The following is a 25,495-nucleotide window of genomic DNA, read 5'->3' as shown; positions in this document are numbered from 1 at the left end:
ATGCCCATATTACGGGTAGTGCCTTAATAGCGTGGTCGGATACAAGAAAAACTGCTCTATACATGAGGTGAGTCATTGGAACCCATTAAACCTATACAGTGTATGTGCTTTACCTAGGCTTTTGCTAAACAGTCGGGTCACAGGTGTGGCGCGGCGTGGCTTGCTGGCAGAAATTTTTCAGCAATTTTTCAGAAAATGTGTAATAGTAGCCTGTATCTTTCAGCGGAGAAAATAAAGAGAGAAAATGGTCTTCTTATTTGGAGCATGGATTTGTTATTCAAGCCATGCATAAAACTGGTGAATTGATTGATCAATCCAAAAATGGATAAAGTGTTGATTTCATGAATCCAATCATTGCATCATTGAATCTTGGAAAGAATTTCGGAATGAAAACGCAGAGATGACTCCTTTCCGCGCGACTACTAGCACACATTGGGATGCGCATGTAGTAATCGTTTTTCGTGTGCGCAAGTCCCAGGGGCGAGTTCTGTCTCCGCGATACTGCTTCTTAATAGGGTATCTCGCAGCACATGGACGATCAACATGCAACATGCGTGCATGCAAAATGTTTCCTTGACGTTCATTGCAGTCACCTCCACCTCTGTCACATCACCGTCGTTACATACCGCTGTTGGTCTTGCCCTGTTCGATGACAGTTTCGAGTCATGATGCCGTATGTGAGCCAGTTCGGAGTTCCACTTTGCGCATGAGTAGAAAAAGGGTCATTCGTACCAACAGGCATGTTGGTTGTTAAATTCACTGGGATAAGCATCTGTGATGTATAAATAATCATTCATGTAATACTTATAAATGCTGCTTGCCAGCACATCCACCTGACAGTAAAAGTGGTATTTGGTGATATCAAAAGAAAGTGATTGTTAATACATTCAATGCAAAATAATGAAATGGATGCTTTCCCAAGTGCTAATTGATGGATCATTCTGGTCATCTGGTCTACGCAAGTTCATCCTCAGCTTCAACATAACTGATGAATTCCATATATTGTTATGTCGCGCAAACTTATGCATTATGTTGCTCTGAAAACGAATGAAGTGCCCCTAACCAACTGAGATAAAAGAAAGGTTATTCATACCAAGGTGCCCATGAGCTAACTCTGAACTGGCTTATTGCATTGCAGGGAAAAGGTGATGGCGTGTATTAGCATTATATCTGTTCATTGATTCAGTTTTGATTTGTTACCTTTTCTGATGTGTGGCTGTAAATTTTGAATAGGGCCTATTAAAGTCTGGCCTAGATTTGAAGCATTTTTATATTTGCCCATATGGACTATAATGTTAGATCCTAAATATCTGAGTTATGCCTATTGGTGGGTGCACTGGGACTAAGGCGCCCGAAAAACGACTACTCCATGCACATCCCAGTGTGTGCTAGTAGTTGTGCAGGAAGTCTTCTTTGTGCTGTCATTCTGAAAATCTTTCAAAGATTAATTGATGCAACAATCACATTCAAGATATCAACACCTTATCTTTTGACTGATTGATTAACCAATTCACCTGTTTTATTGTTTGAATAACATAAATGTTAACAAAATATAACATACAAATATTGTAAGAGTAGATAAAGCATCAAAACAAAACTCAAAAACATATTTATACATGTACCATTTTTTTCTTGGGACGCATTATACCAGCAAATCAATGAGAGCGTGCAATGAAATATCTGGTCACCAGATGGTACTCTACTGCCATCTGTTGCGTATTGAAGACCTATTCACACCCAAGATTTAACATTATTCAGATCATGATGCAAAAGTATGCTCAGGAAAAAAATAAAAATAAATAATGAAGAAATAAGAATTGACAGCAAGCAAAGCAGATATAGTTCTTTGATTGAATTGGTCTTTATGTGCTGCCCACTGTTGTACATGTATTCGAACACCATGACTAGCTCAGGCTTGCTGAAATAGAATTGGCAGAGTTGTGATATGAATCCTACAAGTGGTTTTAGGAGCCTCATTATACGACGGAAACTTATCAATATTCTTATATAGAGCCTGTTGTGTTCACACGAGGCCAATTATCATGAGTATCAAAATTAAAAAGACAAGATGGAATGATTCTTGCATTGCAATGCAGTGTTTTTTCTGTTCTTCTCATTTTGTTTTCTTCCATTGTCTCCTTTTTTTTACTATCTTGGGATCTAAGGGTTCATTTGAGCGCTCTCCTAAAGCGAACAGTACCGTACTGTACCCAAGCCAGAGGAGTGCTTGAATGCTCCTAAAGTGTACCGTACCGTACTGTACCGTACCATACTGTACCGTACCCTACTGTACCATACTGTACCATACCGTACTGTACCTTACCGTACTGTACCGTACTGTACCAACAGTTTGCATGTGAAGAATGTGCGCATCATGCACATACGTCATAATGCAGAGAGCTCATTCTCTTTTTCAGGACATCTGTAAGTATAATGTAAAGTAGTTTAAGCATGTCATGTGAATGACCTTTCGTTACTAAATGCTTGACCTCCTCTACAAATTGCTCATGAGGTACGCTTTTTCAACAGAGCGCTTGAACGCTCAAGATCTGGCACAGTACGGAACGGTATGCATGAGTTCAGTTCACGTTGGTTGGTTGGTTGGTTGCTTGAACGCACCCTGTGTAATTCCTTCCCGCTATGTTTCTATTTCTTCCTTTCTTTCACTGTTCTTTGGTCTTCCTTTCTTTCTTTGTTTCTCTTTCTATTATTAAATCAAAGAATTCTGAATGCAGTAAAGCTTAAGCATCAGATATCACACTACCTGCACTCTGTTGTTGCCCTTGTCTCCTTTGTCACCTTTTCAGAGGGTTTTTTTTTCCAACAGTCCATAGAATAATAAATTTAAAAGCTAATTACAATGTAAAGTCTTTATGCTGTTACTTTTCTCTTTGTAAGATAACCACTTGTGATGTCAGTCTGAGTGGTTATGGTGTGTCCTCTCTCTCTCCCTCTCTCTCTCTCTCTCTCTGTAAAATGAATATCAGGGCTCGACATTAGTGGTGGCCCAGGTGGCCTGGGGCCACTCAAATTGATTTTGGGCCACCAAACTTAAAAAAAGGTTATCTTTTGGTAGCCCGATTGAGCACTTCACATTCAAAATGGATTGTTACCTTCCTGTTCATTTCGGGCCACTACATTTTTGTGGGGGCCACCAAATTTTCACATTTAAAGATTTTAGTGGCCCACCAGAAGAAAAAAAGAAAAGAAAACAACAACAATGCCGAGCCCTGATATACACGTAGATTTCCCTCGATGACTCTCTCTCTCTGTACATGTTTATCTATTTTATATGTTTTGTATACTGTCCTTCTTTCCTTTACCTTTCCTTCTATCTCCATCTGTGACTCTCGCTTTATTATTACCCATCTCACGAGCAAAATCAATCTCCCTCTCTCCCCCTTTCTCTTTCTCGTTCTGTCTCTCTGCCTCTCTGCCTCACGTGCTTGTCTTCTGTTCTGCTCCGCTGCACCCGAGCACACGCCCGCAGCAAATCACGCTTGTCAGCTTTAATTGTTTGCCCCAGCTAGGAGAATCGCTCTCAGTGATGGCCAAGGCTTTTTTTTTTTTACCCATTCTGGTTCGTGGATGTGGTAGGTGCTGGTGGCTCTCCATACGATCTCCCCTTTTCCTCGTAGTGTTTCCAAGCCGGCCAGCACTCTCGTTTTTTCCATTAACGAAGAGGATTACAGCTAAGCGCAGGACTAACAGACTCTAATATCAAAGCGCTGTTTGCATACATATTATTACCTTGAGCATGTTTTAATCCTGAGGACTTATGTGCATATCATCAAATTCAAGGAATGAACTACCTGTTGCATCTTCATACTTTGATCTGAATGTGGATTCTTTTTTTTTTCCCCCTGTGTGTTTGTGTCATTCATTTCATGCTTCTACCTCTTGGAATAAGGGATGGGCAATGAAAGTGGTGAGTATGTCTTCTTTGTAATGTCCATTGATATCACATTCAATGCCCCCCCCCCCCCCCATACAAAGCATAATCATACAAATCATATGTTTTCACACACTCCTTTCAATTGCATTGGACCCTCAGAGATTTTCTGGGCATATTGAAGTCTGAATAAAATGAGTGCGTCATGCTTTGAGACATGCATTGGAAATCTTTTAGTCTATGGTAGGGGAACAGAAAACTACATGTTTGATATGTGGGCCCCTGTATTAGAGATCCGTGGCATATGGCTGTGGAGTGCTAAACTGGAGAGATCTATGTGTTGGAAATACAGGTACAGATGTGTATACCGGGCGATTGTACCAAATACATGCTTTTTTTTTTTTTACACAGTTGTGAGTGGTATTAGATGGAAGGTCATGTTGGCAAAAGCAATGTACTGTGAGAAATTGTAACAGCCTCCACCCATCTAGATGAAAATAATTTTCCCCTACAGAATATTGTTCTGATCATGCATGAAACTGATGCCACCTGTTGCGCTTGGTAGTCTCTTCCCAGCTCTCTGGTAAAGCGGTAGGAGTGCTTTAGTTCATTGTAAGAAATAAATGTGGTGTGTCTCCACCAGGAGTAATGATTTGTGAACATAGCATTGCAATGCCCTCAACTAGAAATGGCTGATTTACAATACTTGTACTTCCGACTTCCATTTCTAGATTTTGTATTTGCTCTTGGGGGATATGTTGTTTGTTTGTGTTTTTGTTTAACTTCTTCCTCTTCTCTCTCTCTCTCCCTCTTTCCCTTTTGACTTGGTGGAAGAAGAGAAATTTGTTATTGTTGGTTGCAACAATGAGCTGTGAAACTGATCGGCTATGCTGATTATTTTACAGTTTGGTGTTTATGTTCCAATAGCATTGCTTGTATTTGAAACACAAAGCATTTTTTTTTCAGTGATTGATATCAAGTTATGAATCCTAATAGTCAAGGCCAAATACTTTTAGACAACTCTGAAAGAGCACTACCAACGACATTCCATTTAACAGAAACAGTGCTCATGTCTTGATAAAAGAACTGTAAAAGTGCAAACGTGTGAAGTGAGGATTTATAGGAGAGAGAGGTGGGGGAGGGAGAGAGGTCGGGGAGGGAGAGAGACACCCACACATATGAAATCAAAAAAAAGTAAACAACTAACGAGATATCTTGGTATTAAAAAAAGTGAGAGAAATATATACCCCCTTTAGAATGATTATTGATTGATATGTGGAAGAACAGAGAGAGATATAGATGAATAGATAGAAAGATAGATAGATAGAAAGATAGATAGATAGATAGATAGATAGATAGATAGATAGATAGATGGAGGGAGAGAGAGAGACACACACAAACATATCAGGGAGGTGGGAACCTCACACCTCCCAGCATTGTTTGTATACAGCTGTACAAATAAACAGTGGAAGAGAGACCTAGGTGTTGGAGAAGTGAGAGAAATAGATCGATAAACATATGGAGTAATACATCTAGAGAAGTGGATGGAAAGATAGATCGATAAATAGATTGATAGATAGATAGATAAATAGATTGATAGATAGATAGGTAGATCGATAGATAGATAGATAGATAAATAGATAGATAGATAAATAGATAGATAAATAGATTGATAGATAGATAGATAGATAGATAGATAAATAAATAGATAGATAGATAAATAGATTGATAGATAGATAAATAGATTGATAGATAGATAGATAAATAGATTGATAGATAGATAGATAAATAGATTGATAGATAGATTGATAGATAGATAGATAAATAGATTGATAGATAGATCATAGATAGAGGGAGAGAAACACAGACAGATAGACAGATTCACACATGGCGAATGAGAGATCTGGATATTGGAAAAGTGAGAGAAATAGATTGATAGACATGGATTGATAGGCAGAGACACACATGGATATAGATAGATTCATGAAAAAAGGAAGAGATGGAGACAGACAGACAGACAGACAGACACACACACACACACACACACACTCACTCATTCACACACAGGTGGTGAAAAATTATGAGTGTCTTGGAGTCACCATGGAACAAATGAACTATCCTGGGCATTAAGATGGTACATGCAATTTTGTTCAAATTTTCATTCTTTATTTCATTTGCAATTGCGTTTCAGTGAGAGTTGATAAGAGATATAGAGACTAGGATATCAGACAAAATAAATTTCAGTCTGTGAAAGTGCACGCCAATCAAAAGGGTGTGTCTCCATGCTAGATCTGGGGGTGTTTCATAAAGCTGTTCCAGCTGTTCTTATAAAAGTTACGAACGACTTAAGAAGGACTGGAACACGTTCTGATGTGTTATACTCATCAGAATTTCAATAATTAAGCGCAAGTACTGATCACCAGTCATTCTAAGTTGTTTGTAACTTTAAGAACAGCTTGATGACCCCCCCCCCCCCCCCCCCCCCCCCGGCACAAGGCCACTTCTGGTTCTCAATGTGCTTTTCTCATAGCTCGATCGATATCATGTGACTATTTGTGAAGGCATGACTTCACTGGCACTGTTCCTCTATCTCACATGACTTGTTCATCATTCATATTTTTGACTGGACAGGTTCCATCAATAGCCTGCCATTCTAGGGAAGGGACGACTTGAAAGTGGAGATAAGAGGGGGGGGGTAGGGGGAGCCGTCCACTCATGTCCAGATTTTCCCCAGCTGGTTTCCTGCCTTTTGTTTTTCACAGCTGACCCGAGAGGGGGTGAGCTGGAGAAGACAAAAGACAAGAAACCAGAGGAGTCATGTGATCCATGGGAAGCTCCCTACCCTAAGGTGTCAATCAACAGAGTCCTTCATGGGTTATTGGTTGTGCATTGCACCTTGATAGATCCCTCTGTCATCTTCAATCTATTAGAGGTTTTGTCATAAAAACTTGTAGGTTGAAGGCAGATCTTAATGAAACTTGGATGAAACATTATATTCTGTAGGGTGATACAAGTACCTGTATTTGTATTCCAGAGGTGAGTTAGTCCAAAAATGCAAAAATGGTGCATTCTAACGAACCTTTGGAATGACAAATCTTCTTTGATTTCTGGAATTACAAGTCTTTGGAATAACAAACGTTTAGAATAATATGTTCATACCTTGGTGTCTTTTAACCCTGTGAAGATGAGCTTATTTTGTTCTTCAGCGCACATCTCCCATAGACACTTGCCCGCGGGTATGCTCAGGACTATAGTCTTCAACGGTGTAAATGCACTCCCTATTTTCTTCTGTTTTGCCCAGTTTGTCAGGACCGTATTAAAGTGATTTCACGAAATGGAGCTTTATATCAGGCCTTATTGGGCCTCTACAAAGAAATGTGAAACCCCATTTCTCATTTCTTTGAATAATCATCAGTTCACTCCCGTTATGACACAGTAATAAAATAAAAAGGAACTTGCTCAGCCATCGGTTGTTATTCTGCAAGTCCATGCATGTGTATGCAGTATAACAAATTAAAAAAACAAACATACAATTTAGATTCAGTAGATTCAGTGTATATCAAATGATAAAGAAACAATTTTCTGGTTACAACAAAATAAAGATTCAGGCCGCAACATTATCCTCCCTATGTTTTTCATTGTTTATTTGTTTGATTGTAACGAAATTTCGATATAACAAAAGAAAATTGCCGGTCCCCAGGACTTTGTGAAATGAGAGTCCACTGTACAAAGACCTTCATACATTGAAAGAAGACATTTTGTGATCATATTTCATTAAATATGTTGTTGCAAACATGATTTTAATTTTAATACTCAGTGTTTGCACACAGAACTATAGTTTCCTTGTCAATCAGACAGTAAATAGCCTTTGATATGTACAACAGCTATACAGTAATCTATACCATGACCTCACCTACATTCAAAGTGCAATTTTCAACACACTTTTTTAAATACAGGCTTACATTCATTTAACTATGTTCATATTGTGCACTCACCTTGTTAGAACTGAATAGAGTACAAGGTCAAGGTAGACTCTGCTTTGTAAGTCTCGAAAAATGTGATTTAAAATATCAGCAGACCTTGACTGGCCAAACATTGTATGTAGACACATGAATCATATTTTGGTGCAGACTAAAAAAAAGAAAAAAAAAGAAGATTATATATTAAAAGAATGAAAAAAGAAAGAAACCAATATATTACATTTTGAGTGAGGTTTGTGCATAAGTTTGAAAGTGAGGATAATTTATTATGAATGACATTGTCAGCTTATTAGAAGGATCTCTGTTACATGCTTTAGTTTCTCTTTATTGACATGTTTACAAACACCCTCATCATCACATTCACAACAATTGCGTACACATATTTGCTCAGTCCCATGTATCCATTTCTATGTTGGTGACAATTGCATTAAATTGATTAAATTTATAGTATACTTCAACTCTATACTTGCCTTCGATCACAATGCATTCTGTTTTGGAATTTGTTCATCCTTACGTTCGGGCATGTACACGTTAAACATACAAAGATCCTGTTTACCTTTGGGAGCAGTGATTTAAAAAATGTTCAAGATATCACTTTTGATGCATATGTGTAGGTCAGTTGTATCACAAAACATCCTACCATATAAAATGTTTGCAATAAAGCCTGAAATATTAAGGAGATATCACTATTTTTCTCAATAAAACATAACTGTAGACGGTTTAGTCTGCAAGCATTTCTATCATAACTGGTGTTCACATTTACCAATAACATCGATTATATTAATTCAAATTTTTACATTGGTTGTTGCTATCCCTAACTCACATTTTAGAACTATTTTGAAGCACTACTGCTGTGCTTTTGTGTCATCTGCAAATGGTAAATTATGACTTTAATTCTTTAACCCTTACTTTGCTTTGCATGCTGATGAACACATGCAGTGGAGTGCTTTCTTCACAAAATCACACAGATGTCTAGAAATGAACTGTTAATGAATGGAGATTATCATGACCTAATCCAAGGCACAACACTTTTTCTTTTGGTGGCCCAATTAGGTCATCAGAACATATCTTTCCTTTATAGAAAGTGGTGGCCCAACATCTGTTTCTGGTGCCCTTGGGCCGCTTTTCAAAGGTGGAGCCTTGCCTATTTACTGTATACGCTGAATATTTCGCGAGGTTTTTATTTTCGCAAATTTCGCGAGTCAGATGCTATTCACGAAATTAAAGATGCGAAAATATTGACTCCGATTGAATGTGACGTACGCGTGTACACTTCTCAGTTCAGTACAGGACTCCACGATCGCAAATTTAACCACTCGCGAAATTGTCGGGAATTCCCGATTCGCGAAAATTTAGGCTCATGAAATATATGCCGTATACAGTACTTGAAAACGTGTACATACACATGTCTGTTCCTCCCACACTGAGGACTATGATTGCAATCTATAATGCTCGGAACAATTGTCTGGTATGTGTTTGTTGTTGTTTGCCATTTTCTACCCCGTTGTCATGTTTGAACATGTGTATTACGTATCTTTTCATTTTCTGCAGTGCCATGAGCATTGAAAGGTAGACCTGTGCTCTCCAAGTAGCCACTATCTCTAGTATGACAATGGAGGCACATTGCTACAGATACACAAATTGTATCAGGAGTGGGCTTGTTAAAGGGTGTGTACAGTTCTGGTTAAGGTGAGGATTTAGCTTTTAACGTTTTGCGATATTTTCAGAAACCACTTTATGAGATGTCAAAGAGCCTGTAATTCTAAGGGGAATCAAAAGTTTATTTGATGAAAATCGGTTTTGAAATGGCTGAGATATCCAAAATCAAGGTGAAACAAAGAGATCCTAATAAAAGGGGTGGCCTGTGGCCTTTTACTATTATCACTGTTTTAGATATCTCAGCCATCTGAAAACCAATTTTCATCAAATAAACGTCGAATCCTTCTTAAAATTACATGCTCTCTCATATTTCAGAAGAGGTTTCTCCTTATCTCACTTATTAATGTTATAAACCTGAATCCCCACCTCAACCAGTACTGCACAGTCCCTTTAAAACTTTACAACCTATTATATACACACTGTAGGTCAAGTTTGGATGGATTACTGAATATGGCAATGAAAATACTTGGCAAGGAAGCCACATACGGGTACATGAAAGTGCGTGGGCACATTGGGATTATACATCAGTATAACTGGGAAATGTCATGCATGATGGCAAGGATAACAAGCACAGTACTGCAATGTAGGCTGATTTATCATTTTTCCCCTCTCAAAGCCATTTCCAAAGCCCTTTCGAAAGCCGTTTCCAAAGCAATTTAGAAACGGCTTCCTAAATAGTTGCGTTTATCAACTCCTCGCGAACACGAAAACTGGCATTGTCGCTGCACAGCCGCATTGCGCATTTGGACCTGAGGAGAAGGGGTCATACATACGGAATCGCATGGTTCGTAACCGCAGTACAAAGCCAATTCAAAATATCTTTGCGTTTAATTATCTCGCTTCAAAGGGCTTCTAGAAACAGGTTTCTGGAAACCTGTTTCGGAAAGCACAAATTTGCGGTTTTCAAAAAGGCTTTCCGAACCCCATAATCAAAACAGCTTTGCGTTTATCATCTCGTAAAAATTCCCTGAAAGCCGTTTGAAAAACCTGTTTCTGCGGAGGAAAAGAGTTGATAAATGCACCTGTAGATAGTGCATTGCTACATTTAATAGGTTCCGAGCTGCTTTTGGCGGGAGATCTCACGCTGAGGGTGATATCATTGAAAAATTATAGTCGAAAGAACACATTATCAACATTGTGATTTGTATTCAAGTATCTGCAGTCTTTTCAATCATATGCATTTTTAAAGTTATAGAGTTCAGATTTTATGAAGACATATACTTTTATATACGTATGTTGGAAGAATTAAAGACTTATAGTTTGAGTTTGGCCATCAGAGACCAGATGAGAAGGGGGGTGTTTCATCAACGTTTGTCAGTGCTGACAACTTGAATCACCATAGTAACAGTCAGTGACCAGAGCATCTCAGCCAATCAAAACCAAGGATTTTGCTGAAATTGTCAGCGCTGACAAACATTGATGAAACACCCCCAAGGTAGTCATCTCAGGAAAGTGACTATCAAAGATGGCAAGAATCACCAAAGCCACATTACAACACAAGGCTATCGATTCTTTAATACACAAATCACACAATTGTAGCTGTCGCATTGCACCCTGATATCGAATTCTCACGCTATACCCCAAGAATACAGAAAGAATGAAACAGTACATTAAAATGGTTTTCTTTATAAGGATACAGTGTTGAAACTGTACCTTGTATAATTAGTATGCATTGGATATTGCACCATTTAAAATGTCATTGTCAAATTGTCAAAGCTCCCTACAGGGGGGGGGGGGGGGGGACACCCCTCTTCCATACTACCAACCCCCTCCTCCTCAATTGCTTTGCTCAGCCCTAGCAGCATCTCACTCCAAACTCTAGCTCACTCAGGTCGGCAACCCTGGCAAGATGACTAGGATAATGAGAGGTAAAAGAATTAAAATCTCTATAACCAACCAATCCAAATCCAAGCTAACTTTCTTGTAAAGCTGATGGATGCAATTGTTTATAGAAAACTCTCCTTTCCCTTCAGTGGTAGTTGATTATCTTGCTGATGGGGGTTAGGATTTTAGGGATTAGCCTTTTGTTGAGGGCTAGAACCACTGAGCTACTTTGTTGTAGCTCTGTGCTGGAACCACTGAAGCATGGTACCTGGTACACAAGGAGGGCCCAGTTTTCTTCCTGTTTGGTGGTGAATGGGGGGTATTCAAACGTATCGTCTTCTTCTTCTTCTTCTTTCAATAAAGTACAGGCCACCTTGTGGTGTATCAGCGTACTGGTGTGGTGCTAGGTGCAGCCATGCATGTACAGTGCATTTCAAAACGTTTGCTCATGAAGACACATATGTACAGTGCTAATTAAAATGTGCTGCTAAAAACTGCAAAAACGTCTGTGCCCATTATAGTCGGAGCTGCTTCGCCACTGTGTGCAAGAGCTAGTGTACATGTATACATTCAAGTGTGGAGATCAGACTGTTCCGTTCTTACTCTTTTCAGCCATTCATCACACCATGTACTTTATGATACTCCCTAACCAGTAATCCTGCAACTCATACAAGCGTTCCAGAGGAATGTTTCGCAGGGGATATGTTGCCTCCCTTGTGCGGAGTCTGTGATTGGGGTGTATATTGACTGGTTGGCAGAACTGAATGTACAAGTATACTGCCTGGTTCTCATCGCCACTCGCTTTGCCTCTCTTCATTGAAGAGATGATATAATCAAACTGGATATATAGTTCAACCTTTATGGCGACGTCTACATGTACTACTGTACATTGGATCACAATGCCACATACAATTGTATTTTGCTGACATTACATGTACGGCGACCTTCATTTGCTGCATGTGAAAAAGGTTTCACAAGGTCACAGCGGCGAAAGTTACTGGTACTACCCTGGTATCGTATTATCACCCACAGAATTTGCCTGCATGCAGCTGCAGCATTGTGTACAACACTGTAGGTTTCAGACGACACAGGCAAGCGAGCCTTTATCAGCTGTCCACTCAGAACCCAACAGAGAGAGAGAGAGAGGGTGAAAGAGGGGGAGAGAGGGAAAGGGAAGGAAATTAATCAAATGTGTAGCGAGCGTGTGTCGGTACACACAACCTGTTCGTATAAACCTTCAGACCTCTCCCTCGCTACAGCGGGAGAGACATCCAAGCCGGGATGCGGTGATTAGCATAACTGCATCTCCCCCATCATCATCATCACTGACTGTGCGGTGCTCCTATAGCGGACGGGTCTCTCCCAGGCCGATCGTCTGTTTCTCTGTAGGCCACAGCTTGCGAGAGAGGGTGACAAGAATAGAGAGCGAGAGAGCTAGAGAAGGAAAATTAGCGGTGTGAGTCGACTTCAGGACGATATACTCCGTGCACGTGAAACTTGAAGACTTCAATTTTGATAACCCTGAGGAATTCCCTTTCAACCCTCTGTCTTGGGAAGATCGAGTATAGCCAAGTGCTGGCACTCTGTTGTGTGTGGATTCACGGCCACCTGTGGAAAGGCATTTAGTAGATGCTGTACTACTCCATGGCGATCATAGAATCTGTCTTGAGAAGGCACACTCTGCATTGCCTGTGATGTTAGACGTTGCTTCTACCTACTGAGCAAATTGTGCCGATGTCTTGGTCTGTGCAGCCCATGCAGAAGACTGCATTGAGCCGCCGGTTCCTCACAATCTTCAAGGATAGACCTGAGCACTGCATTTGAACCTTTCATTAGAGTGTCCTCCAATTTTCTTCAGAAACACTGAATCATCAATTGAAAAATCTGACAGTATAACGATATTCATATCAGAGGCTGCTTTTATTTACGCTACTTTGAAATCACATCCTGTATCTCGGTCAAGTGAATTTGTAGGAGTGGTCAGCATTTGGTGATATAACGATGGCTAGTAATGAAGTGACCATCCCAACGGATTCCACTACCATAGGAGACAATCCTGGTTCTGATCCGATCGAAGTTCAGATCGCACCTCGCAAACAAGGTAACCGATTTCACATTATAGCCGTAGCGTGATAATGTTGTTTTTCTCAAATGAAAATCAATGTTTTACAATTCTTGATTAAAGCGACTATTCCTGCTCAAATCTTCATATATGATATGTTTCCTTCATTATCATGATATTTTTTGTTGTTGTTTTTTATGTGGAATACCTACAATTGTAGCTCCATGGTATGGGTTTGGAAATTTTTAATGTGTCTGAATTGTCATACATTGATACATCGTAATATACTGTATGTTTTTCACATCGAAACAATTGTTTCAACAAATTTGAGGATGTACAGTGTAGGGCCTAATCTATTCATACACTGTACAATGCATACTCTGTCTAAATGCACACATACATCCACACATCATATTTTATAAAGCAGGCAGGGCTTTTTTGCAAATTACCAAATTAATCTAATGCAGTATATCTATCTACAAATGTAGATAAAATAAGTGCACAAAATTCATACTGAGCAAGGAAAGGACATACACTGCATATACGCCATTGTAGCAAGTCTAAATTTTTGCGAATCAGAAATTCCCGGTGATTTCGCGAGTGGTTAAATTGGCAGTTATGGAGTCTGGCCTGTACTGAACGGAGAAATGTATACGCGTAGGTCATAACACATTCATAGCGTGATCAGTGTCAATATTTTCGCATGTTGTCTGAAATAATTTCATGAATAACACCCGACTCATGAAATTCGAGAAAATAAAAACCTCACAAAATATTCGGCCTATACAGTATTTGTCACTTTCTCATAGGACTTGACAGTGCACGAGGTCTGATGCTGCCATACGATAATCTTTGTCGGGACGCTGTGTCTGAATGGTCTCATCAATACTTGGTTTATTCGTACACCATATAATATACATAGATTTAGTACATTGTATGAATATGATGATGACTGGTTGTGGCTGAAAGTGTTAAAAGTACAATGTATCTCATTGATGGAAGGTCTCATTCATGTACACTGTACACATCACATACATGTATTATTAGCACCAAGAGCACATTGTATAGAGAGTGCAAACCTCTACTTGTACATGTTGTAAGGCCATGAGGTTCCTATACACTGGATCATAGATCATGATCCAGATCACCACCAAAAATTAATCATCTGCTCCTTTGACAATAGACACATAATGTACCCTGAAAATTTCATACAAATCCGTTCATTACTTTGGAAAATTGATATTGATATTAAAGAAACGCACAAAGAAACGCAGGCAAAAACATGACCTCTCTAATTTTGGGAGGGACAAATTTTCCTTGACTAGGCCAATATATGCACAGCGTATGTTTCCTAGAGATTTGTTTTTGTTATATTGGTACATGCTCCAAGGTATCGATTGAGAAGATGGGGATGTTATTATTTGATAGTGAGTATCAGGTACATGTATCTCATCGGCCTTGAGAATAGGTGGCGACCTGGTAGTGACTTGATCGAGTCTCAATAGTTGCGGAGTGGAGACATCTCCGTATTAACAAATCTCCATGATGTCTCCTGGAAACTAGCCTGGTCTTCTGGATTTGTGAGGAAATCAAATATGTTCAATTTTTTTTTTACATCTCTGTGACATTTCCTTCATTATAATAGTTCGAGGGCTATTAAAGTCGCAGAAACTTATTTTGTCAGAGATGTCTCATTCCCGCGTTCACATTAGTCCCCGCAACGCGCGGACAGCCACAATAGATCTTATCTTTTTTACGACTGACCGTCCACACTGCTATCTCATCTGTCCCCGAGCTGTGGGGGCAATTGGGGCTTGATGGGCCGAGCTCTGCCACTTGAAACCAGGCAGAGCGCATGCGCACATTTGATGACCACAGCTGGACGCTATCAATTGCCCCCCAAGGTCACTCTCCCCTCCAAATCTTGTCCCCGTACCCGACTTGCTTCGAGGGGTCAAGGGGACAAGTCCCAGCGAGCATTCACATTATGTTTTTTGAGGAGAAAGTCCCGCAGCGTGGTATTTCTCCGCATCGCGGGGACCAATGTGAACGCGGGGTGAGACATCTCTGCGACCTTGTGGAGGGCCAGCAACGATGTGGAGATGTTGCGGAGACGTCTTCCATGACTGGTTGACTGAGAAGACATCTCGGGGACGTTGCAGCGATGTCCCTGTGACTTCAGGGCGAATGAGTCATCACCTTGTTTAGAAACAGTTTGATAGTCGCCTTTTAGTCACCTTTGTGGGAGTGCAAGCCTTTTTTTTATAATTTTTTTTTTGGTCTTTTCATTGGCACGAGTTGCGGCAGTTGTGGCAATGTCTTCTCTGGTGAGATAGGCCCTTGGGTAGTCATATCTGTACAGTGTAGTTCGTGTGTGCTGGGTATGCTGTCAAAAGGACATTGACCCACTATCCACTCGGGTAAAGTGATTGTCCCGCGTTCGTGAAGATTGATTCTGTCACAACAGTTTGTCTGTTTGTCTTGCACTTGAACAAGAATCAAAGTCTGCATGAAGCAGTTCATCGTTGATTGACCAAACAGTGTTTTGATTGTAGTGATGTACTCTGCCCCAAGAAGGCTTTTAGAATACATGTAGTTGATTTTGCTTGATGATTGTGAAATGACAGGAAATCAATGCACATTTTGAGAGAGAGAAGGCAGACTTAGGATGGAGGTGATGAAGAAGCCTGTCTTTTTATTTTCATTGCAAATAAGTAATTAACTGTAGTGTGAATAAAGTGCAAATGAAAATAAATAGAAATTAATAGTGACATTTGAATATAAAGTGATTAATGAATTCTTGTGTTGAGTTGTTTTTATTACAATTGATTGACAAATTGCTCTTCATTAGCATCAATAATTCAATGTAGAATATAAACTTCGCCATATTAACAAATCATGGACATGTACAAGTTGTATACACTGCATACTCTATTAACACAACCGAAATTATACAGGGCACGATTAAACTTGCCGTTGAGTGCAAGTGCAAGTGCACTGTGGAACCCTGGGACAGGTGCTACATGATGTTTAACATGTGTGCTGTGTGAAGTCATCATAGCCACTGTACATAGTGTCTGCAAAAATTGGCTGTGCGGCATTAGAACCACTGACAGGGCATTGCAGTGCATGTTTCTGTGTGCCAGTAAATGCACAGCTGAGGTGACGCTGGATATTGATTTTTTTTTTTTTTTTTTTTAAAACAGATGACAGCACCTATGTCTCTTGGCAACCAGCAATTTGATATCTATTAACACAACCAAAACATCCATAAAAATGGTTTGTGCTGTCTACAAAGGGAATAATAGAAGGAAGTTTAAAGGGATGGTATAGTATTGTTTGAGGTGAGGATTCAGCTTTTAACTTTTTGTGAGATACTTATAGTGATAAAAACTGTGTTATGAAACGTTAAAGAGCAGGGCTATTTTACTGGCATCTCATTCTATTTCTGTGTCATATGAATCTGAATTATAAAACATGACAATACTGTGCAATTTACCATTGGTATTCATAATCAATCATCCTGTTGAAAAATTGATAGTAGCATGTGTCCAGATCCCCAGCAGAACGTGTTTGAAGTTGCCATATTTTAGCATTTTCATCTCTCTTTAAACTCTGGCCAAATCAGCATTAAAAAAAAAAAGAATCAAACTAAATTTATTTGTTCAGCATAAAAGAATACCAAACAACGACAATGATGAACAATCGTGACAAAGTACAGAGTAAATATGGATAATATTATATTATGTCAGAAATTTTATTCATACACAATACTGTTGCTGTTGCTGTTATCATGTTCTGCTGAAGTATTATTTCTGCATTATACACTGTATCAGAGTCCCCTGTAAACGGTGATGACTGTACAGTACAACTATATTGATTTCTGGTCTGTGTTGTCATTTTTTTGATATTCTTTTCTTGCTCCCCCCCCCCCCCCCCTCTCTCTCTCCCTTTGAAAAGGGGGGGGGGTGGTAATTTTGTACAAGTGGATGTGTGTGGGTTTTTTTGTCTTTTTTTTACAAAGCATTGATTTCCTCAATACTGCAATGCTAGTATCCTGTATTTGCACAGATCGCCATTATACATGTATGTTTCATGATTGTACTACACATCAGTGTCTGAAAATGTCCGATAATGTACATGAACTATCCACACACGCACACACTTTTTTTGTTTTATAATATTCTTTATTTGAGTTTCATTCAATGTGAAATCCATATTAACAATAAAATTATTACGTCTACCAACAAAAAAGAAAGCAGCTGTATTCTTCTTTCTTGTGCTGCTAAATCATTTTTCAAACATACAGTACAATATATTTGATTCTTTTTACCAAATCATACCCTGTTTTTATAAAAGAAATGACATAAAAATCTGCATGATTCTCAGAAAAAACTATTTTGATCAGCCTAATCAGGCCAATCCGAATGTGCCTTATCACTCACACACCTAATAAGAAATGTGTGCTACTCAATCACTTTTTTACTTAACTTCCTTCTTTTTTTTCTTTTTTTTTTGGGCAGAGCACACGCTATATACAGTACATAAATATATCAGATAAAGTATAACTCTTAAAAGGAAAAAAAAATTCTTGATCAACTTGATCATATTGCTCAATATCCACTTCATTACATAAATTCTCTTACACTCTCTTGAGAATACAGCATTTCCTGAAACATATCATAAAAAAGAGCATTCTTTACTTAACCGAACAAAACTCATCATTTTTTCACACACACACACACACACACACACACACACACACACACACAAACATGCCTTGTTGCTGTCTCTGTAAAAGGTATCTTGCTATTTAGTGCTTATGGGAGGGGATCATAATACAAAGTAGGTGCATCATAAAGAATAAGCAAAAAATTGTTATTTCTGACATTTTGTGTCATGATGTCTGCTTGCAAGAATGTGAATATTGTGGTATTTCATGCACTTTCACATAAAAACTGCTGTTTGGGGGGATAACAAACATGATATTGTGAAAACAAACTTGATCCTTTTTCAAACAATCTGTGAGATTAAAGGTCCAGTTTACCTTTGAGAGCAGTGATTTCAAAAATGTTCAAGGTATCACATTTGCTGCAAATAAAGGTCTGTTGTATCACAAAACATCCTGCCATATAAAATTTTCATGATAAAGCCTAAAATATAAGGAGATATCAGCATTTTTCTCAATAAACCATAACTGTAGACGGTTTAGTCTGGAAGCATTCTTTGTTTTATAACTATTGTTCACATTTTGTATATTTAACAATACTTAACATCGATTATAAGGATTCAAATTTTTACAGTGGTTGTTTCTATACCTAACTCACATTTTAGAACTACACTTTTAAAGCACCAATGCTGGGTTTTTGTTTCTTCTGCAAATGGTAAATTATGTCTTGAAACTTGCTGACATTAGGTATTTTATTGGTTAATTATATTTTCTCCAGACAAGCACGCCCTCATCAAGTCCGATGGGTCAGGCAAGCGAGAGACCGAGCCCCTCAAAGATCCCGTGGTCATTCAGAGGGAGCAGATCTGTGGCGTGGACGGACTGCGCTTCATCATCATATCTTCCGTCATCTTCTCAGTGGCCATCACGATCGGGATGATCATCTCCATCATCACCGGCCAGACACAGGTAAGTTATAATGTGGGCCGTGACAGGAGAAAAAGGGGCCCTTAGCGCTGTCTCGCACAAACACCATAAAATGGCATGGAAGTTTGGCAAACCAATACGTGCAAAAAACAAAAAGATCAGCTAGCCAGCTGCGTGCACATGCATTGTAGACACATCAAAAAGTGGCAGGATTTGGACAAAACATCTTTTATTTTTTGAAGTGTCATAATTGGGGCATTTAGGAGTGGAATTTCAGAAAATGGTTTGCATATCACGTCAGAGTTCATTCTACAATGTGGTGGTGAAAACACATTTTTGATATGATGTAAGGGCCCTTTTCTCGCGTCACAGCCCATATTAGTGCTGCCCTTGACTTGTTTTCCAAAGATAAGTGAAACTGATTTTTTTTTTTTTTAACTTGAGTTTTGCAACACGATGCAAAAAATGTTATTTCATGTGTGTGCTGTGGACACACAAAGAAATTAATTATATCGCGATCTGCATCGCATAGCAAAAATCAGATGTTTGATATTTTTCTTTCGTAACATCCCGACAATTTGCCCCTTGCAGTGTTTGAACAGTACGCAGAGACTTTATCAAATTGTTCAATCCCATAATGCAACTGGCCACTGTCGGTCCGCTCTCTTGCATGCCCAGTGTCACATTCCGGTCACTTTTGACTTTTTATGTTTTTGTTGCTGAAGCATCAGGATAATTTTTCCTGCCCAGCGTGTGTGAAAGGTGGCAAATAAAATTGATTTTTTTGCATCGCAATGCAAAAACAAATAACTCCTGTGTGTGATTACAGCTGTAGATTCGGTTTGCCAGTCAGCAAAGTACATGCCCACACACAGAGGGGAAAAAAAATGAGACGATCAATGTATGGAACAGACTTCCTCTTCTGATATTGGGTGGAATCCTCTTCATTTACATAACCATCAGGCATCACCAAAGACAATGATAAAGAATGCAAATAACTGCTGAAAGATGATCTTTTATTACACCTGAACCAAACATGGCCCACTATTCTGACTCTGACCTGTCATGATATACCCTGCATGTTTCCAACAGCGATACAGCAACATCACGTACTGCTTATATAACAGTGCATTATGTGAAGTGCTTCATAAATATTTCACGATGTCTCCGGCATCACTCATATTCATTTCTACTACCGGTATATCAAATTTCCTTCATAAACGTGTTATTGAATCCATGCTGGCAATTTATGTCATCTGATCCAGGGGCCCCCGGTTAGATTTTGATTGCCATGAAGTTGATGGGAGGCAGTCTCGCTCAATGAGGCGGCTGATTGGGGCTAACCAGGTTAGCCTCATGCCCTGGGCTTGTCGTATATATTTCTTCTTTCCTCACTCATTGTAGTACTTTGTGTGTGATGGAATTTGGATGGATTTATAAACACAGAACTGCTCCAGTCGTTGCATATCTTAGGGTTTCTTGAATCATTTTTATATCATGGATGCACATCTTTTGCCTGCCATCATATGTTCAATTATTTTGTTTTTTGTTTCAATAATTTTTTTTTAAAATAAATTTGTTTTTTTTGTTTGTTTGTTTGTTTGTTTGTTTGTTTTTGTTTTTTGTTTTTTTTGGGGGGGGGAGATTACAGTAATTATGAAAAGCAAAACTTTTATGGAAGTAGATAGGCCCTATAGGTAAAAAGCAAGTTAAGAAAAACAGTGTGGAAAAGGGAAGAGAGGAAAAGTTCTCTTTGAGTATTAAAACTTTTTATGATTCATTTGAGTACTGTAAAAGTGGAAATTTTTGCGGTGTTGAAATTTTCGTGCATTTCGCGCAACCAGAACCTAGCGCAAAAATAAAATCATGCGAATATTTTTGCATGCCATATGATCCAGTAATTGATGTCTTGATTCCGCGGAATTAAAAACCCGCAAAACTCTTCTCACCCGGCCAAGCGCGAAAAATTAGTCGCGCGAAAATATCCACTTTTACAGTAAACAATGTCTAATGTGTGAGCATTTTTACCCTTCTCTGCATTCGATGTTGGCTATACCCCTGCTCATTTGAGCAGTTTAATTGTTGAGGTTGACCCCGGCTGACCAGTCTTGTATTTTAGGGGGTGACAAGACATTTGCAACAGTTTCTGCGGTCTTCTTTTCTCCAAGGACTTGGGGCTAGGGTTAGGGTTGTAATAGGGTTTTAGACTGAGTTTGATGTGAGGATTAGGATTTGTGCTAGGTTTATGTTTGTGGGTAGAATTGATGTTTGGCTTTTTTAATAGCGTGCAGATATGACATGGGAGCAATTGTCGCAGGAGCAAATGTCATGGAACCAGTTTAAAGGTGAAATAATCACTGGATATCTTTGAACTCTGACAGGTGAAATCTCACGGGGCTGTAGCCACCAGCGTAGAGGTCTGTTCAGAGATCGGAGCCAACACCTTACGACATGGAGGCCATGCCATAGATGCTGCCGTGGCAGCTACATTCTGTCTTGGGGTGGTGCATGGGCACTACTCAGGTCTGGGAGGGTAAGACTATCAAACCAACTTCTGATTTGAATAGTGAATAATACCAGAATCACTTGTGGCATAAAACTTTCACAAATTTGAGCCGATGGCCCTTTTCTTGGCATGAAACTTTTGTGAATTGCTGCCTGTGAAAAAAAAACAAAAAACAAAAACTATGAATGTACTACAGCTGTAGGGTGTACATGTATTTGATTTTAGACAAAAACTTTTTAATGTGCATTTTGCATCGCAAATCATTGTTTCTCGCAAAATTCATGAAAGTTCATGAACATGAAATTGTCTGGTTTTACAATACTTTGATATCAAACGTGCCATGTATATTATCTGTGTATTGAAGAAAATTCAACATACATTTGTAGGGGGTCGAGGAACTGGCCTACATTTGAACACTGTTGGATCTAAAAGGGACTCTATCCCAATACCTTAAATTTGATGATTATGTCTTTATTTTGACTCACTTGATGGCATGCCTAAGGTTGTGCTATCTACATAAGAGAGTGTATACCATAACATGCAGTAATGTACAAAGCGAAGCGATAAAGTGAACTCACCTGAAAATTCCTGTGCCAGACTCCAGGTTCAATTCAGTTCAGTTCAAATTTATTTCGTTTTTTTCACAGTGAAATAATAGTATAGACATAAATTTCACTTTCTTCAGCGACAAAAATGATGCATGTAAATTTATACAAAGAAAGCAATAATTAAAAACTTACAATAAGGATACATTGCAATGGTTGGTAAAGTAATGAAAGGTAATCTATCTATCTGATTCGGTGGAACAAAGTATAGTCAATTTATATACACTGTGTAAAAAAGAAATACAGATTATGTTCAGCTGATTGTCTCTGTATACAATTTATGCATTCATTTTCATTTTTCTTTGTGTCTTGATGTTAATATAGAGGTGGGTTTATCATCATGGGTAATCCTGTTATGGGCTACCAGGCAGGCTACAACTTCAGGGAAACGGCCCCAGCAGCCAGCACTGCCGACATGTTTGGCACGCATCCCACGGCAACCCCGGTAAATAACATGCAATCCAGCCTCTTTTCATTCCGTATCATAGCAGCCAATTGAGTTTTTAAATATCTGTCATCCCACCTGTTGTTATCATTGTTTAATGGTGAAGGAGACCCAAGCAAGTACATGTATGTGGATTGAGTTTAATAATGCAGCGACATTTTTAAAATGCATCAGTGAAATTTTGAGGAAAATAGGATAATCCATTCAAAAGTTATGAATTTTAAAGTCTTATTGCCACTGTCACTGGGTGAGAAGACTACCACAGTTCATGACATCACATACCTTAATGGAAAACAGTTCAATAAAAATATGATGAAAAATCAACATAATTCACTTTTCTAGCACAATGAAAGAACACTTGACTTGCCTCTTTCAGAAAGCAGCTAGGGAGAATTAGATTACTGTAAAAGTGGAAATTTTTGCGGTGTTCAAATTTTCGCGCATTTCGTGCAACCAGAAACTAGCGCGAAAATAAAAGCACGCGAATATTTTTGCATGCCATATGTGCCTGTGCGTGATGTCTTGATTCCGCGGAATTAAAAACACGCGAAACTCTTCCGATCTGGCCAAGCGCGAAAAATTAGTCACGCGAAAATATCCACTTTTACAGTACCCATACCATTTATATGTCAGTAAATTTTGTGGAATTGTCTTTATATTTTCTTTGTATTGTTCTCCATATGATACATCACAATCTGTAGTAGTGTTGGTAGACTACAGCTTTTGAGAGATTTCAAGCTAGCACTGCTGACGTAGGCAGCCTGAATTCTGTCACTTTCTCAAATGAAAATTTTGGCAAGTATGTAGGCCTACTATAGTATGTGTGGTATTTTTCCCTCCAATGTGTAAATGAATGAAACATCATCAGTACATTTATGACATGCAAGCTCTTCTCTGTATTGCTGCTGTTGTTACCATTGATGTCGATTCAAACTTTCGACAGAGCGGCTTGTCAGTGGCGGTACCTGGAGAGCTACGAGGTCTAGAGATGGCATGGAAGCAGCATGGAAAGTGAGTTACACAACTTGTAGTCTCCTTTCAGACTCAGTCTTAATATTACTTTATGCTGCATCAATTCCACTTTGTAGAGCGCCCAAGGCGGATACAATGTACATACAATGTACTATCCTGGTCACTGGATACATTATTTCCACTACTGTCACAGACAGTGTTCACTCTCCACTCCCTGGGGAGCATTCCAGCCAGTCGCCAGTTTACAGACATGCCCATGCTGATCAACCAGCATCCTCATCATATAGGTGTCCATTTTATACTCCTGGGTGGAGAGCAGCAATGTGGAAAAAGTGATTTGCTGAAGGGCTTTTTGCTGATATCAAGGAAAACAAGGAAAACAAGGAAAACAAACAAACAAACAAGGAAGGGCAGAGTTTAGTGCATAAATTTATGGGGGAAAGAATGAAAAGAAAAGAAAAAGGAAATGATGAAAAAAAATTGTGTTACGTACATGTGTTTGTTTCATGCTACTCTTTGCGTATGATCATCTTGTAGACAAGTCAGTGTTTGGCTATTACAAAGTTTGGTCTCTTGTGAGCATACAGGTGTACAGTTCAAGTGTTAACTGCGTTTGTTTCAGGCTAAGATGGGAAGACTTGGTCGAGCCGTCTGTAGAGCTTGCTAGGACGGGATTCAAAGTCACTGCACAGCTTGGTGAGTCGGTCACTATGTGTGTGTGTGTTTCAATCTGTTTGTCTGCCCGTCTCTCTCTCTATGGGTGCGTTTATAAGATTTTTCTTCTGGCCAGAAACAGTGTTTTGAAACACTTTTTCTGGCCAAACAGTGTTCCTAGCAAGAAAAAAAAAATCTTATAGACGCTAACCGTGATTTGAAACAGTGTTTTGAAACACTGTTTTGAAACGCACAAAATAGTGCGGTTCAAAACAGTGTTGTTTCTGTAGAAACAGTGTTTCAAAAATCTTATAAATGCAACCGCGATCTCAAACACTGTTTAAATGACGTCACAATGCCTTGCGCGCACCCTGTTTGACCTTTTGCCGAGGAAAACCTGCGCAGAGTGAGTTGCGCAATGGCACAGTCTGAGAGCCCCAACACGCTCGGAGAAAAAAATCTTATAAACGCTCTCCTGACGATACTATGATTTCAAACAGTGTTTCAAAGCAGTGTTTCAAAACAGTGATTCTAGGCACGCAAAATCTTATAAACGCAGCCTATGAGTGATGTGTGTATGTTTATAATTGTCCATCTGCTTCTCTGTGTATGTTTATGAGTATGTTTGTAGGTGTGCTTACATGTAAGTTTGTGGTGTAGATGTCTGGGTGTGTGTGAGTGCATGCATATATGTCTGTGTTTGTGTTTGTTTATCTTTGTTTGTGTGTGTGTGTGTGTGTGATGTATGAAATTTGTGTATATGCGTGTGTGTTTGATTGAGTACATGAGTTGTAATACACATCATCTGCGACTGTCTTGAATTAGGAAACATACCTGCCACATATGTTCATGATTCCGACTGATATAAAATGCTCTTTCTTTTGTGTTTGTGTTTCTTATATTGCTGGCAAGCAATAGTAGTCAGACCTTGGTGGTCTCCCTTATCAGACCATTAGTCTAGCGATATGCAAGATATATTTTTCATTGTTGTAACTGCAGAATTTTGGTTGGTATGAATATACATTGTGTCACAGAGATACATTTAAGTAATGTCCCAGAGATACATTTAAGTAATGTCCCAGCTTTCGAATTCATTGCCTAATACAATATTTTGTAATCGAGAGAGAATGGCTAATGTGCATTTGTCTTGAAGAAAGTTTCTCAGTGAAAATGTGTGAAAATGTGAGTATGTGAAGACAGTCATGTGTCAGTCCATGTCCAGACAACAGACATATCTGGAAAAGTGATGGCCTGATATTAAACTAAGGTGGGACTGTACATGCACGTATTTGATCAAGGT

At 39.0% G+C, this 25,495-nt stretch overlaps 1 protein-coding gene across 1 annotated transcript in view; it reads left to right on the top strand.

Moving 5' to 3' along the window:
• LOC139739487 (glutathione hydrolase 1 proenzyme-like) overlaps positions 1-25,495 on the top strand; it is a 47,530-nt gene that overhangs the window by 16,869 nt on the left and 5,166 nt on the right. Inside the window, exons 2-6 of the mRNA XM_071650091.1 lie at positions 18,865-19,055; positions 21,395-21,546; positions 22,449-22,569; positions 23,513-23,580; positions 24,164-24,237. Coding sequence (XP_071506192.1) covers positions 18,865-19,055; positions 21,395-21,546; positions 22,449-22,569; positions 23,513-23,580; positions 24,164-24,237 — 606 coding nt within the window. The remainder of the gene's footprint in view (positions 1-18,864; positions 19,056-21,394; positions 21,547-22,448; positions 22,570-23,512; positions 23,581-24,163; positions 24,238-25,495) is intronic.

Source organism: Diadema antillarum, unplaced genomic scaffold (genome assembly GCF_040938485.1).
Source record: "Diadema antillarum isolate AM-2024a unplaced genomic scaffold, OU_Dant_1.0 seq00000799_RagTag, whole genome shotgun sequence".
Taxonomy (NCBI): Eukaryota; Metazoa; Echinodermata; class Echinoidea; order Diadematoida; family Diadematidae; genus Diadema; species Diadema antillarum.
The sequence above is the reverse complement of the archived record's forward strand: the minus strand, read 5'-3'. Positions and strand labels throughout refer to the sequence as shown.